This window comes from Colossoma macropomum, unplaced genomic scaffold (assembly GCF_904425465.1).
Source record: "Colossoma macropomum unplaced genomic scaffold, Colossoma_macropomum, whole genome shotgun sequence".
Taxonomy (NCBI): Eukaryota; Metazoa; Chordata; class Actinopteri; order Characiformes; family Serrasalmidae; genus Colossoma; species Colossoma macropomum.
The window spans coordinates 35,428,027-35,441,790 of record NW_023494790.1 but is presented as its reverse complement, the minus strand read 5'-3'; the positions used below and the strand labels follow the sequence as shown (position 1 = coordinate 35,441,790).

The following is a 13,764-nucleotide window of genomic DNA, read 5'->3' as shown; positions in this document are numbered from 1 at the left end:
CTGACGTGGTGGTGGTGTGTTAGTGGGTTGTGCTGGTGCGAGTGGATCAGATACAGCAGTCTCTGACTTTACATCTCCAGGGTGGACTGACAAGGTAGGAGTGTCTAATAGAGTGGACAGTGAGTGGACACAGTGTTCAAAACTCCAGCAGCACTGCTGTGTCTGATCCACTCGTACCAACACAACACACACTAACACACCACCACCACGTCAGTGTTACTGCAGTGCTGAGAATGATCCACCACCCAAATAGGACCTGCTCTGTGAGGGTCCATGGGGGTCCTGACCACTGAAGAACAGGGTAACAAAGTATGCAGAGAAACAGATGGACTACAGTCTGTAACTGTAGAACTACAAAGTGCTCCTATATAGTAAGTGGAGCTGATAAAAATGGACAATGAGTGTAGAAACAAGGAGGTGGTTTTATTGTTACGGCTGACCGGTGTATAAACCCATGTATGACACAATAAAAGACTGTAAACATTACAACCAAGATTACATTTGTAATAATTTAGGGGTTAAATCAGTGGCCTTCTAAGTTTGCTGACTATAACTGGTCAGTCTGAGTCTAGTAGAGTCGGTAGAGCTTAGCTTATTTAAATTTGTTCTGGAGCTGATTAGCATATCACTTAGCAATGTAGCGGTTTTCATACGCAAATCATACGAAGATAGCAGTGTGAAAAAAACAGAAGAAAACAATGTGGTGCCCAGAGGTCATGAAGAAAAAGCCTGAGGACGCAGTGAAGTGCTGAAATATCACATGTATCCAAGCAGGTTGACGATGGGAAATGCTGACAGGACCTCAGCCAGCTAGCATTAGTTTGCTAATTAGCTGGCTAACTTAGTTATCTTATAATAGCAAATAAATAAGAGTAGGAAATGATAAGGTGCCCAGATTTTAGAAACAGCGGTTAGCTAACTTAATTTGAACACAGCGGTTAAGTAGCTTTTCTCGGCTAAGCTAGCTGTTAGCCTGTAAAAAGCAAGCTAAGTTCAATTGGCTAGCAACTTCTCCACCTTCCTTTTGTTTCCTCAGGGGAAATACAGTGGGAGTTTGGGGTGGGCTGGTCTGCATCATGAAACTTAATCATGTAATGGCTCTGACTACTATTAACTAGCCTGGTGCTGCTAGCGAAAACAAGCTAAAAGCACCTTTTTTGGTTCATGTCATGATAATTTCTTTCAGTACACGACTGAAACACTAAAATCCCTCCTCCGTTACAGCTGTCACTGAAAGCCTGTCTTAGCTTTGATCTGACGGGTCAGTGCTGAGAAAACACGAAACTATTTGAAGCTTAAATGTGAGGTGGTCAGCATGAAAAGCAGCAAATCGCATCTGTCCCATTGAAGACACATACAATGTGAACCCCATCTGAGGTAAAATGTCTTTTTTCTGGTTTTAGTTCAACTAATGCTTCCTTCAAACCACCGTACTTAATAAGGCCTCTGTTGTACGACATGTGTAACCTTTGGAGAGTGACCTTTGGAGATGGACAGTGTCACATATAAAATAACCCCTGAGAAATTATACACGTATCGTCATTAACCTGTCAAGAATTGTTCATGTTACCCTTTTACGGGCCTTTTCCTTCTCCTCCCCATTTCAGCCACTTTATTTCATGGGATGGAGGAGGAATACGGCGTGATTCATTCCATATTGTGTCATTTGGCTGTTAGGCGGTGTCTTGTTTCCTAAGCTCATTTAAGTCACTTTAAATTAACCTGAATTGGACGTATGTGACGCCAGTTCACTTTGTGTGTGGGTAGCTTGTTTCTTTGGTGTATGTGTGTCACTCTCTATCTAGGGCACAGACTCCATGACCAAGCTCTTTTGTCATGGTGATGACCCTGGGCAGGTAGTGACCAGTATCATTTTACCTTCCTGTTAAAAACAAGAAGAAAAAAAAAAACGCTTCTCAGATTTCAGATGGACCACCAGGACAGTAAAAGCCTTTCCGAGAATTTTCCACGCTTCACATCTATCAGGTGTGGACAAAACAAACCAATATTACAGAAAGTTGACAAAACATTAACCCTTTACTGCATAGCGTTGCCATATGGCAACAGTGACCTTTTTTTTTTGCCCATAAAAAAATGGTATTTAATCAAATGCCTTCTTATCACAGTTTGTACTTTCCATAAACACATGACATGGTGAGGCCAGGCCTCTGAAGCCCTCTCTCCTCCCTCCAAAGTTTAAGAAACAAAAATTAAGTACAATCTGTGGGAGGTGACAATTTCTTTTTCAAAAATAAAACCAGTTCAGAATTCATGGGTTTTATATAAAAGGCTAAAATATAATTGTTACCATATGGCAACAGCATATAATGGGAGAGAATGAATACACTTCCACTGTAAACTGCTATTTTAACCTTAATTTTTACATTTGAAGTTGATGGTTTTATCAGAATAATTATTTTTATTAGGGTTGTACCGAAATTTCTGCCACTAAAATTGTTCAAGTGAAAACTGTCAAAAAAGGAAAAACAGCCAAAAACGTAAAAGGCCAGGTTGTCTGAATCAAAGGCGAATAATTTGGACGCTAATAAAAAATACAAATAGTAATTTTTAAAAATTTGTTTTTCTTTAGCGCAGATGCGCGTAAACATTTTGAGCGGTGGAAATGTCTGCTACCTTCCTTATTTCACGGTTTCTACAAAGAACATTAGACATGCGATTTATAATCTATAATTTATGGTTATTATAAATTATTTATCATTTTTAAATAATTTATAAGAATTAAAATTTCTGATTAATAATCTCTTCATGTCAAATATCATGAGAAGATACAACACACAAGAGCTTCTCCACTACAGGCTTGTTCACAACATTTCCCTCAACACTCAGAATACAACAAACAGCTTGTGTCCTGAATTTCTGGTTCAGATTTTTGGTTTTGCATCACAAATTTATATATTCCGTCCTGCATTCTTTCAACATTTGTGGCTGTAATGCAGTTTTTTCGTGGATGATGAATTTGTCTATTGGCAGTGAACTGGTTTCCTCCCATTATATACATTGCAGCTTGCTGCACTGCCACATGCTGTTGCCATATGGCAACAAAATGCAAAATACCCCCAAAATAATGTTTTACCTTTTCTTTAATGTTTCTACTAATTATGCTATTGTCAATAAGAAAAATCATTAAAATAAAATCATGTGTTTTTCAAAATGAATGCAATTAAGGGGTACAGACTAATATTGATAAAGATAATATTCGCAGCTGTGGTGATGCGATGTAGATGTTGTGGTTTTGGTTGTGGATAATGAAGGCATTAGCATGGCAACGTACCAAAGGGATATAAACCTATTAGCATTATCACACATGCGATTCTCTCTCTTTTCCTCCTTCACACACTCTCCCTCTACAGAGTCTCTCTCCTAGAGTTTAGAGCTTCTCCCGTGAAGTTCATCATAGCTTCATAGCTGTGGGGCCAGTCTCTTAGCCTCCAGGCAATGTCATCTAATAACCATTTGCATCTCTACGGTATATTTTACAGAATATACAACCCTCAGAATCTTCCGTGAGAAGACAGAGTAACACAAGCTTGTACACTGGAGAGAACGATTATGATGGATGACGAAGAGTTACTGAAAGAGAAGACTGTTTTTGACCACAAAGCTGTCTGAGAAGCGTCAAGCTTTGCCACAAACTGACATGTAAGCTCTTTGGGATGAGCAGAGTGTCGATGGGTTAAATACTGTACTGGAGATGGTAATGAACATTTATATGCTGTATGGAAATGAGTTACTGGGTAATGCAGGTTTGTGCTGTCAATAAGCAGGAGACAGAAATGAAAGATCCTCAGTTTCAGGCCTGGAGGGTCCAGAGTCAAGAGCAGTTTGATGAATTTCCAGCTTGATTCACGACATTTTTAATTTGGTTTGATATGGCGGTGCCTTGATTCAGCACATCAATACCACAGAAATAATAGGTGCCTAGAAATGTGCTCTAAATATGGTATTGTTAATATGGCAGTATTAGAGCAACCAACACTATAAAAGTGCACTGTTTGAGATTTTAGAATGGCACAAGTGGAATTTGATCCATTCAAACTGGTATTCTAGCAGCATGAACACTAAACTAGTGCTGTACTTTTTTAATGTAATGTAATGAAATGAAATCAGGCGTGGTGTGGTGTGATAGAAAAAACAAAACAGGGAAAAATATGAAATGTCATATTAGCTTAACAACACAATCCTGAGCTGTACTGTTTTCTTCTAGTTCCACTAAATGAGAAGGCAGAGAAATGATTCTGCTATTGCCACTGTGAGCTAATGCACTAGCCCTGAGCTAACACAGTCACAAGCTAACACTAACCATGATTTAATGCACTAGCTCTGAGCTAACACGCTAGCCCTGAGCTAACACGCTAGCCCTGAGCTAACACATTAGTCATAAGCTGACACTAACCATGATTTAATGCACTAGCAATGAGCTAAAACGCTACCCATTACCTAACACACTAGCCCCAAGCTAATGCGCTGACAACAATCTAATAAGTTAGCCATGAGCTAACGCACTAGTGCCAAGCTAATGCACAAGCGCTAAGCTAAAGCGCTGGCTACAATCTAATGCTGCATTCTGGTGCTCATCGGAAGACTGTATATATCAGATGTTTAGCTAGTAAATACAGTGTCACTCTGCCTGGTGCTTGTTGGAGCCCACCACACAGAAAATTAAAGCATGGGGGTCCAGAAAATGCACATCCTGCTTTTTCTTTGCTATATATAAACACACACAGATCACACAGAAGTTTCCCACTTGTAAATAGAGCTTTGTTAACCATTTAAGGGAAAATTAGGAAAACCTTCCAAGTTTCAGACACCACTTGAATACAGTGTAATATATTAGCTCTGCTCATGGCTAATGCACTACCCAGGCTGACATGCTAGCTGCAGTCTAATGTGTTACACCTAAACAAACAGGCTAGCTAACGTGTTATCCCTGACCCAAACTACCCAGATTACAAACAGTGTGCTTTTCTTCCCTTGTGTTTGATTCTGAGGTGAAGCCAACATGTGTACGCAGTATTAAAATGAGTACTTGAGTATTTTTATGGACTTTATTTTTTCATTTTTATTTTCGCCCAATGTAATTATGGCTGATTCCACCTGCTAGTTGCTTCACGATGCAAGTTGGGAGGGTGAAGGCTAGCATGCACTCACTGGGCAGCTCAGCACATTTGGAACTGTTATGTCAGCTAACAGATGCCTACAGATGGCTAGCATCGCACTGAGTGATGGAGGAGATCAAGGGCAATCATGCTCCCTTGTACTGCCAGCTATGGGTGGCTGTGGCAACGCCGGGGATTGAATTTGTGATCTCCTGGCGATAAGGACAAAGATTAGACGGTTGAGCCTCTCAAGAGCAGACTAGTACATTGCTTGCTCCACTCTGTTGAAAGTACTGTTTGACTCACACCAAACCAAGACCCTCGTCTCAAGCAATATGATATGATATCTTGTGCTGTTACACCTTTATTTAATTACCAGGTGACAGAGCGAAAAAAACACCCAAGTTTGCTGGACTGTGGGCCTCCAGGACCAAACCTGAGGGGGTTAATGGGTTAGCTAACGTGACATTGTTGGTTTGTTGGGTCAAAACTAATGGCACATGCAAACAAAAGTGGCAAATACTGACGTAATTTCAAAAAGTCCAGCCTTGGTTCAGGTTTAAGAGGCTTGTGGCACATGGAATTAACACTTTAGCGAGTTAGCATGATGGGCTGTATACCGCAGTACACATCAGGGTATGAGGCTATGGCTGTGTTTTGGAGCAGTGGATATGGCTTTTAGCAGTATAAGTGTGTGTGTGTGTGTGTGTGTGTGTGTGTGTGTGTGTGTGTGTGTGTGTGCGCCTCTCCCTCATACAGTAGATGTGGCGGTGGGCTTCAGCATGATGCTCTGAGCGATATCTTCTCGGTTGATCTTCCTAAGCGCCGTGCACAGCGTGTCCACGCTGGCCGTATCCTGACTCGCCCAGTCGGACAGCAGGGCCTGGATGGGTCTTTCCTCCTGCCTGAAGGAGGCGATGCGCTCCTCTTCGTATCCCAGCAGCCCAGCCAGACTGCACCAGTCGGTTTCCTCCATGGCCCCCGGTCCGTCGCTGTCGCAGCCGTGGCTGAGCAGTTTCTCCACCTCCTCACGCGTGTGCAAGGACAACGTCAACGGCAGGCCTCCATCTATCTTAACCACTGAGAGAAACAGAGGAATCATAAATGAACACGACCGTTCAAAAGTTTGAATGAACAGTTTTATTGATTTTAAAATCAATTTGCATATGCTAATATGTGTATAAAATTATTGTAATATCATGCTGGCCGGTTCAGAATGATAATGAGCTGAGCTAATCAAATTAATATAAAGAATGAAAACATAATGAAATTAATACCCAGAATAAAGTGACAGTCAAATTATCAAACATAAACGGTATAAATGTTATATAGTCAAATTAGTATTCAGAATGAAAATATAATATCCAAATAAAAATATATTCAAATTATTATTCAGAATTAAATAATACAATTAATACAAAGAATGAATTACTAATCAAATGAATATTCAGAATGAATATATATTCAAATCAATATACACAAATAAAGAAATAACAGACATATCCAGAACAAAATCATAATCAAATAAATATTGTGAATAAAAAAGAATAAAATAAATACCCAGAATGAAGTAATAATCAAATTAATATTTACAATGAAAATAAAATCAGATTAATATCCAAATTAAATTATATTCAATTACTATACAGAGTGAAAAAACACAATAAGAATGAATTATTAATCAAATCAATATTCAGAATTAAGTTCTGATAAATTAATATTCAGAATTAAGTTCTAAAAATTAATATCCAGAATGCCTCGTGTTTAAAAAGTGGTGATCAGACATCAAGTAAGGTAACTTGACTTCAAATAATTTAATTACAGAATATTATGTATCATTTAATAACTCCTCAAAAAAAACTGAAATATAAACCTAAACATTTTTTAAAAATCTGGTCTCTAGTTTATAATATCTAAGTGTCTGGTTTATAATACTTTAATCTTCATTGTGAAAGTTATTACCGAAAAAAATTAACATTCTTAATAGTCCAAGTGATTCCAAGCTTTTAAACAGTGATGCACATTACAGCCAACGGGCCAGTAAATCAGGCCAGCTTAGAATAGACCACAACAAGCCATGTTTCTCAGCAGTCTGTTAGTGACCATATTTGGTCAGAGTCCATGCATTTGGGAACCACAGTAAGAAAAAAAGATATGGGAACCAGGGTTACATAGGTTCTACAGCGAGAGAGCAAAAATAACACAAATACCAGTAAACAAAGAGTTCAGGACCCGTAGAATCTACTCAGTTTAAGAGCTCAGACACCGCCACAGTGACATGGCATCTCTGTGGCATACAGATATACTGGTGTCATGAACTGATGGGAAGAGTTGCAGAGTATAGACTTCTATCCTGAATGGAATTCAGCAGGAAATTTAGAACAATCTAAAAAAAATATTTTTTATTTGTATTTTTATTTTTCCTCATCATTTGAACACAGCAGCTTGTCTTTACACTGTGTGAAACGTTCATGATGAATGGACCAATAGAAATGCTCCAAAATGACTTGGAATAAAATCTCTTTACATTGAGTGCATTTACATGCACTCAACAATCCGATCATAATCGGATTTCTGCAGTTATCTGATTATTCAAATAGTCATGTAAACACCATACTCCAATCAAGAAAACAGATTAAGGAATCTGATAAAGAGGCTGGATTTTAGCTCAGTAATCAGATTTCTCAGTGCATGTGAACTCTTACTCTGATTTCTTTCAGATTTCTCAGTCTGTGCATGTGCGAAACAGACGGTGGTACCGGAAATAAGCGAGCAGGGTTGCCACGATATGCAGCAAAACACTTCTGGAAGAGCGCTGGAACCAAACACGAAACGAAGGATTTAAATATTCTTCATCTTCTAGACGATGTATGTTCATAGTTTCAGGTAAAGTGGCGAAATGTAAAAAAAAAGCCGCAGAATGAAGTTAAAATTTTACGTTACGTTTACGTCACGTCTTGTTCTGTGAGTTTATTGGCTGGTTGCAAAGCAGAAATCTGATTACTGTCTGACTCATGTAGACCTGGAGTTTCCCTATTATCTGATTACTCAAGAGCATGTAAATGTGTTGATCGGATTACTGACAAAATCTGATTTTCTGCAGTTATCAGATTATTAAGTGCATGTAAACGCACTCATTAACTTACATCAGCCCCTACATAGCCAGGGCCCGAAGTTTTATTACACACTTCTATGAACTAAGAATAGCTCTGCCAGTTTGCATTGGAGTCCCTGTATTACTGAATAATAAGTCTTAGTATGTAATAAGAATTTTAAGAGTTTAAAAGTTAAGACCATTTTTGACTTCTTCTGTAAAGTTAGCACTGTGTATGTCTGTCTGTCTGTCTGTCTGTATGTCTGTCTGCCCTGCGATGGACTGGCAACCTGTCCAGGGTGCATCCTGCCTTCTGCCCGATGACAGCTGGGATAGGCTCCAGCACCCCCGCGACCCAGAAGGAGAAGCGGCTTAGAAGATGTGTGTGTGTAAAGTTGGCATTTTGGAGATACACACTTTTCTTGGACATCGAGCATACAGAGTACCCAATTCAGACCCACCCACTTGTGTCTGGGTGAAGTTTGATTGGTTACTGATATTCTGAACATTAACCCTAATCCTAATCCTAATCCTAAATTGATTTAGAATTTAGTTCATCTTCTCCATGTTCAAGGAGTCTAGGAGTTGTTTCACTTTCACCTTCTGATTGACCCATACAGATTAAAGAGGAATTTCTGCATAACTCAGTCATTAAGACGTAAACAAAGTCATTCAGTGGGTTTGGAGTGAAATGCACCGTTCTAGAAAAAGTCAGAATTGGGTTCTGTGTATGACTCAGATTTCTTTACAGTGGTGGTGAATGGAACCAGGGGTCTATAACACAAATATAGCCATTTTATTTACTATCCAAAACCACCATTGAACCTACATGTCTTCTGAGTTTATATATGGAATGCTGATGATGGTAAAATAGTGGAAAATCTGAAAAAAAAAAAGTTTTCTTTGGGGACTATGTTCTTCTCTACTTTAAGAAAAATGTGATTTGGACCAAAATCTTATGACAAAAGTGCCATAAAACAACGTCCCAGACATCAGGCAGCAAATTCATAACCATTTCATACAATATCTTTCCATTGAGGAGCTTTTGAAGGCATTAAACTCTTAAGACGTCTGGTTCCATTCACCTCCACTGTAAAGAAATCTGAGTCTGTACAACGAACCATTTCACACCAAAACACTCTGAATGACTCTGTTTACATCTCAACCACTAAATTTTACAAAAAGGCAGACAAAGCAGTGGAATTCCCCCTTTAACTGTGGAGCTATAGCAGTCAGGCAAACCCCTCTGAGTCTGGGTTTGTATAGTGAATAGGTCTGTGATGTCCATGTTTGTGTATACCTGTGTGTGGAAGTCCCTGACCCTCCTGTAGGCTCTGGCTGTCCACTGAGATGCCACTGTCGCTGTGCAGCTTCTCTCCCTCGGGCGAGGGCGTCTGGCTGGGGTTGGCTGTGCCTGATCGGTTGCTGCTGTCCTGTTTGTTGTGTTTGCAGCTGTTCCACCTGCACCACACACAAACAACATGTAGGAGCACTGTGAGGAAGGTTCCAGGAAAAAGTCCAGCCTGTGGTTAGGAGACATGCATTATCCAGGAGAACTGCTAGGTGTTGTAATCGTGTATTATGCTGGTCTTTGTTTCCTCACTTTAGACCCCAAAAGAACTCATATCCAGAACAAAGTTTTAAAAATAACAATATCTGGAATTCAATGATTCAGAAATTATAATCAAATTAATATCCAGAATGAAGTTCTGATAAAATTAATATACAGAATACATTTTTCATAAAATGAATAACTAGAATGAAGTTATAAAAAAATTACATCTAGGGTGAAATAGTAATATTCAAAGTTAATATTCAAAAATTCAGTTCTAGTAAAACTAATATTCAGAATGGTGTTCTAATAAAATTCTTATCTAGAATGAAGTTCTAATAAAAACAATATCCAGAATGGCGTTTCAATACAATTATTATCTAGAATGAAATTATAATAAAACTAATATCCAAAAGGAAGTTCTAATAAAAATAAAGTCCATAATGAAGTTACAATAATATTTATGTCCAGAATGAAAGTATAATAAAATTAATTTCCTGAATAAAATTAAGATCAAATTAGTATTCAGACTGAAGTTCTAATAAAATTAATATGCAGAAAGGTATAATAAAATTAATATCCAGCATGATGTTCTAATAAATTAATATCTAGAATAAAATTATCATTAAATGAATATCTAGAATAAAATTATAATTAAATTAATACCTAGAATAAATTATAATTGAATTAATATCCTGAATAAAATTAAAATCAGATGAAACAAACATTTAATCCTAAAACTAGGAGGAAATTATTTAATGTTGGATGTGGCTTTAAAAATCATATCATAGTCAAGTAACAACTAGAACACTTTCACATAGATGGAAACAGAGATAGCAGGTTAGCTAACCACTTTAGCTGAAAATACATGAAGTTTAATAGAAAGCTTAATAGAAAATGCAAACATTATTGTTTTTAAGGGGACATTGAGAGCGACCAATCAGGGCAAAGCTTCTGACCAATCAGATCAGAATCAGGCCCTTTTCGGGTGACTATTTTTTTCTTGGGCCGTCCTGAAAAATATTGCTTTTCAGCAAAACATAATACATAGATATTTTCACTTTTGGGACGAAACCATGTCGTTTTTCATTTTTGACATTGTCTGAAAAGACCAGCTGCCCTTTACATTGTGTTAAAATCTCATCATAAACAGACCAACAGAAATGCTCTGAAGTGACTTGGAAAAACGTCTGGTTCCATTAACTGCCATTCAAAGTTACGAAGGTTTTTCCCTTCTCCTGTAAAGTTGCTGTTTTGGAGATACAAGGTTTTAAGAAGAATATAAGCATTTATTACTCAGATAGATCAGCTGCTCGTCACAGATGTCGCACTTCTGAATGTGATTAATGAGACAGGCCCCTGTTGTCCCCTTCATTTGTATACAGGTCCTCATCGCCCAGCCTGTGCTTTTCTCTGTTCATATGAGATTATAATTTGCGAACGTGATATTTTAGCCTGGTTCACCAGATCAATACACACTCTGCCTTTCCTGCTCATGCACTGGAAGTGGGTCAATGACACGCCCTCCAAGCACGCTTTTAAATATTTCATGCCCCCACCCACCCTGTCATGCATGCTCTGTTTGAAGGCTAACAGACCGTCTCTACTGAAGGCCAGTCTCTTTCCCTTTCATGTCCACTTGACAAAATTTGTTATAGTTATAGTGATAGTTTGATGGAAAACATTTACTAGGGCCTGGATCAACATTTTTATTTCTATTTTACCACCTTGGCTGTAAATATGTCTCAGTATGTGCTGATGTGCTAATATAGGCTAAAAACATAATGTAAACTAAAACACAGACTTACTTTGCTCTGCTTTAAGCTTTAGTTCAGCTACAGCTGCTTTTCTTGCATCTCTGGCAGGAAACTTTTCCACAAAAGTAGAACAGTTTCTTGTAAAATGTCTCTCAACATTCGATTTTTACAAAGCTGAAGTCGCTTCTCATTCGCCAACTTTTCAAATTTCCACTTTTCAAATTTTCCAGTTCCACCTTAAATGGTGTCTGACGCGCCAGAATGTAACTGCTACAGCATTTAAGGCGGAATGAGAAAATTCAAGAGAAACTGACTTCAGTTATGTCCACGCAACGCACCAGACATTTCTGGAAGCACACTGTGAAGCAGAGCCGTTTTTCAAACGAGCTTTGATTAGACATTTCAAAATGTTGAAAGCAACCTTCAAAAAGCTATGCACCATAATCTGACCTTCTGTAGGGTCGCTAAAACTCTTTTTGCAATATTTTGGTGTTTATTTATTTTTTTTTATTTTGGGTCTTTGTTCTTTTTTTTTATAATTATAATTTTATAATTATATTTTTTTTATAATTTGTTTTGTTCTTTTGTAATAATTGGACATGAAATCCATTCCATCCAGTTGTTCAGATTTTCGCATAATTGCTTGCAAGGGCCCCCTAATAGATATGCCCCCGGGCATGCACCCATAAAGCCCATGTGATGATCTAGGCCTGAATGAACTACTACTCAAGTATGTACTCTTTTCACATCACTCCATATTTAATGGTAAAATAGTGGTAAATCTGAGTTTTTTGGTACTATTTTGCCGTAGAAAGCCCTGTATGTACCTCTCTGCCATGTCAGCATTTAAAAATAAATATGTTTTAGGCCAAAATTGTATTGCAAAATCACCATTATACAATGTCTCAGGCATCAATCAACATATTTATAATCACTTAATTAACACCTTTCAGTGAGGGAGCTTTTATAGGTACTAAACCAGGGCTGTCCAACGTTCTCTGCAAAGGGTCAGCGTGGCTACAGGTTTTTTTTTCTGAACAAGCTGGAGTACACCTGATTCCACTTCTTCAGTCAAAAAGTTTCAGTCAAACAATTGTGGTCATGTGACATCCTGCTGATATCCTGCTTCTCTGGAATGAAAACATGCCACACCAGTGCTTTGCATATAAGATGGGACACTACGGTATTAAACTCTTTGCATGTCTATGTTCATCACCACTCTAAACACTCTAGAACAAAGCAACCACTCGGAATCACTTTACTTACATCTTATTCATTTAATTATGCAGAATTATTTTTTAAAGGTCTAATAAAAAAGGAGTCCACAGGAATTATTTGGGCCAGACTTACTTTGCTCTGCTTTAAGATTTGGCTCAGCTATAGCTGCTTTTCTCGCATCTCTGGCAGGAAACTTTTCCTCAAAAGTAAACCAGTTTCTTATAAAAAAGGCCTCTCAACGTTACATTTTTTATCAGGCTGACGTCAGCTTGTAATTTGCCAGCTTCTTGTAGGAATTTTCCCGTTCCACCTCAAATGGTTCAGCTTAAATCTTTCTCTTTGCCTTTTGGTTAGCTGTTAGCTAGATGAGTGACCAGCAGTCTGCGCACCAACCTTCAGGGTTAAAGGGTGAATTAGCAGTTCTACATTAACTCCAACATTTAAGACCATTTATTGCCACCCATGAATTTGGGGGGCAGAGGTTCTGAAGGAGCACCGAACATAGTGTATTTGTTTTGCTGTTGAGAATCACTAAACAATCGATAAATGCAGCACCCTGGCCCACCCTCGATCAGTATTGGCTATCGGCTGATCGTGCTGAAAGGCGATCAGCGATCGATAACAGTCCCTAAAACAGTCTAATGAAAAGAGTCAACACGAATTATTTGGGCCAGCCCTAATATGTACATAATTTCCCCCTTGCCTTAAAAGTGGTCAAACAGCTGAGCCATGTTTAGTGTCTGAAGTTTGCTTCTTTAGTTTTGCATTGGCACTAATGTAGCTACCAAGTAGTGGAAGCTTACACTGATGAGCCGAAACATTACGACCGTAATGGACCTAATAATCTGCAACGTCACCAAAACCGCTCTGACTTGCTGAGGCATAGGCCCTGCAAGATCTCTGAAGGTGCCCTGTGGTAACTGGCACTAAGATGTTAGCAGCTGATCCTTTAAGTCCTGTAACTTGCAAAGTGGACCCACCACAGGTCGGACTGTGATCCAGCAAGTCCCACAGATGCCTGATCGG

The 13,764-nt window shown here is 38.5% G+C and overlaps 1 protein-coding gene across 1 annotated transcript in view; it reads right to left on the bottom strand.

The window, feature by feature from the left end:
• Positions 1-318: 318 nt before the first annotated feature.
• The window catches only part of ngfrb (nerve growth factor receptor b), a 65,729-nt gene continuing 52,283 nt past the window's right edge, over positions 319-13,764 (bottom strand). The window contains exons 5-6 of the mRNA XM_036573210.1: positions 9,512-9,672; positions 319-6,197 (exon numbers count right to left, since the gene is read on the bottom strand). Of these exons, the coding sequence (XP_036429103.1) occupies positions 5,869-6,197; positions 9,512-9,672 (490 nt within the window). The 3' untranslated portion in view covers positions 319-5,868. The remainder of the gene's footprint in view (positions 6,198-9,511; positions 9,673-13,764) is intronic.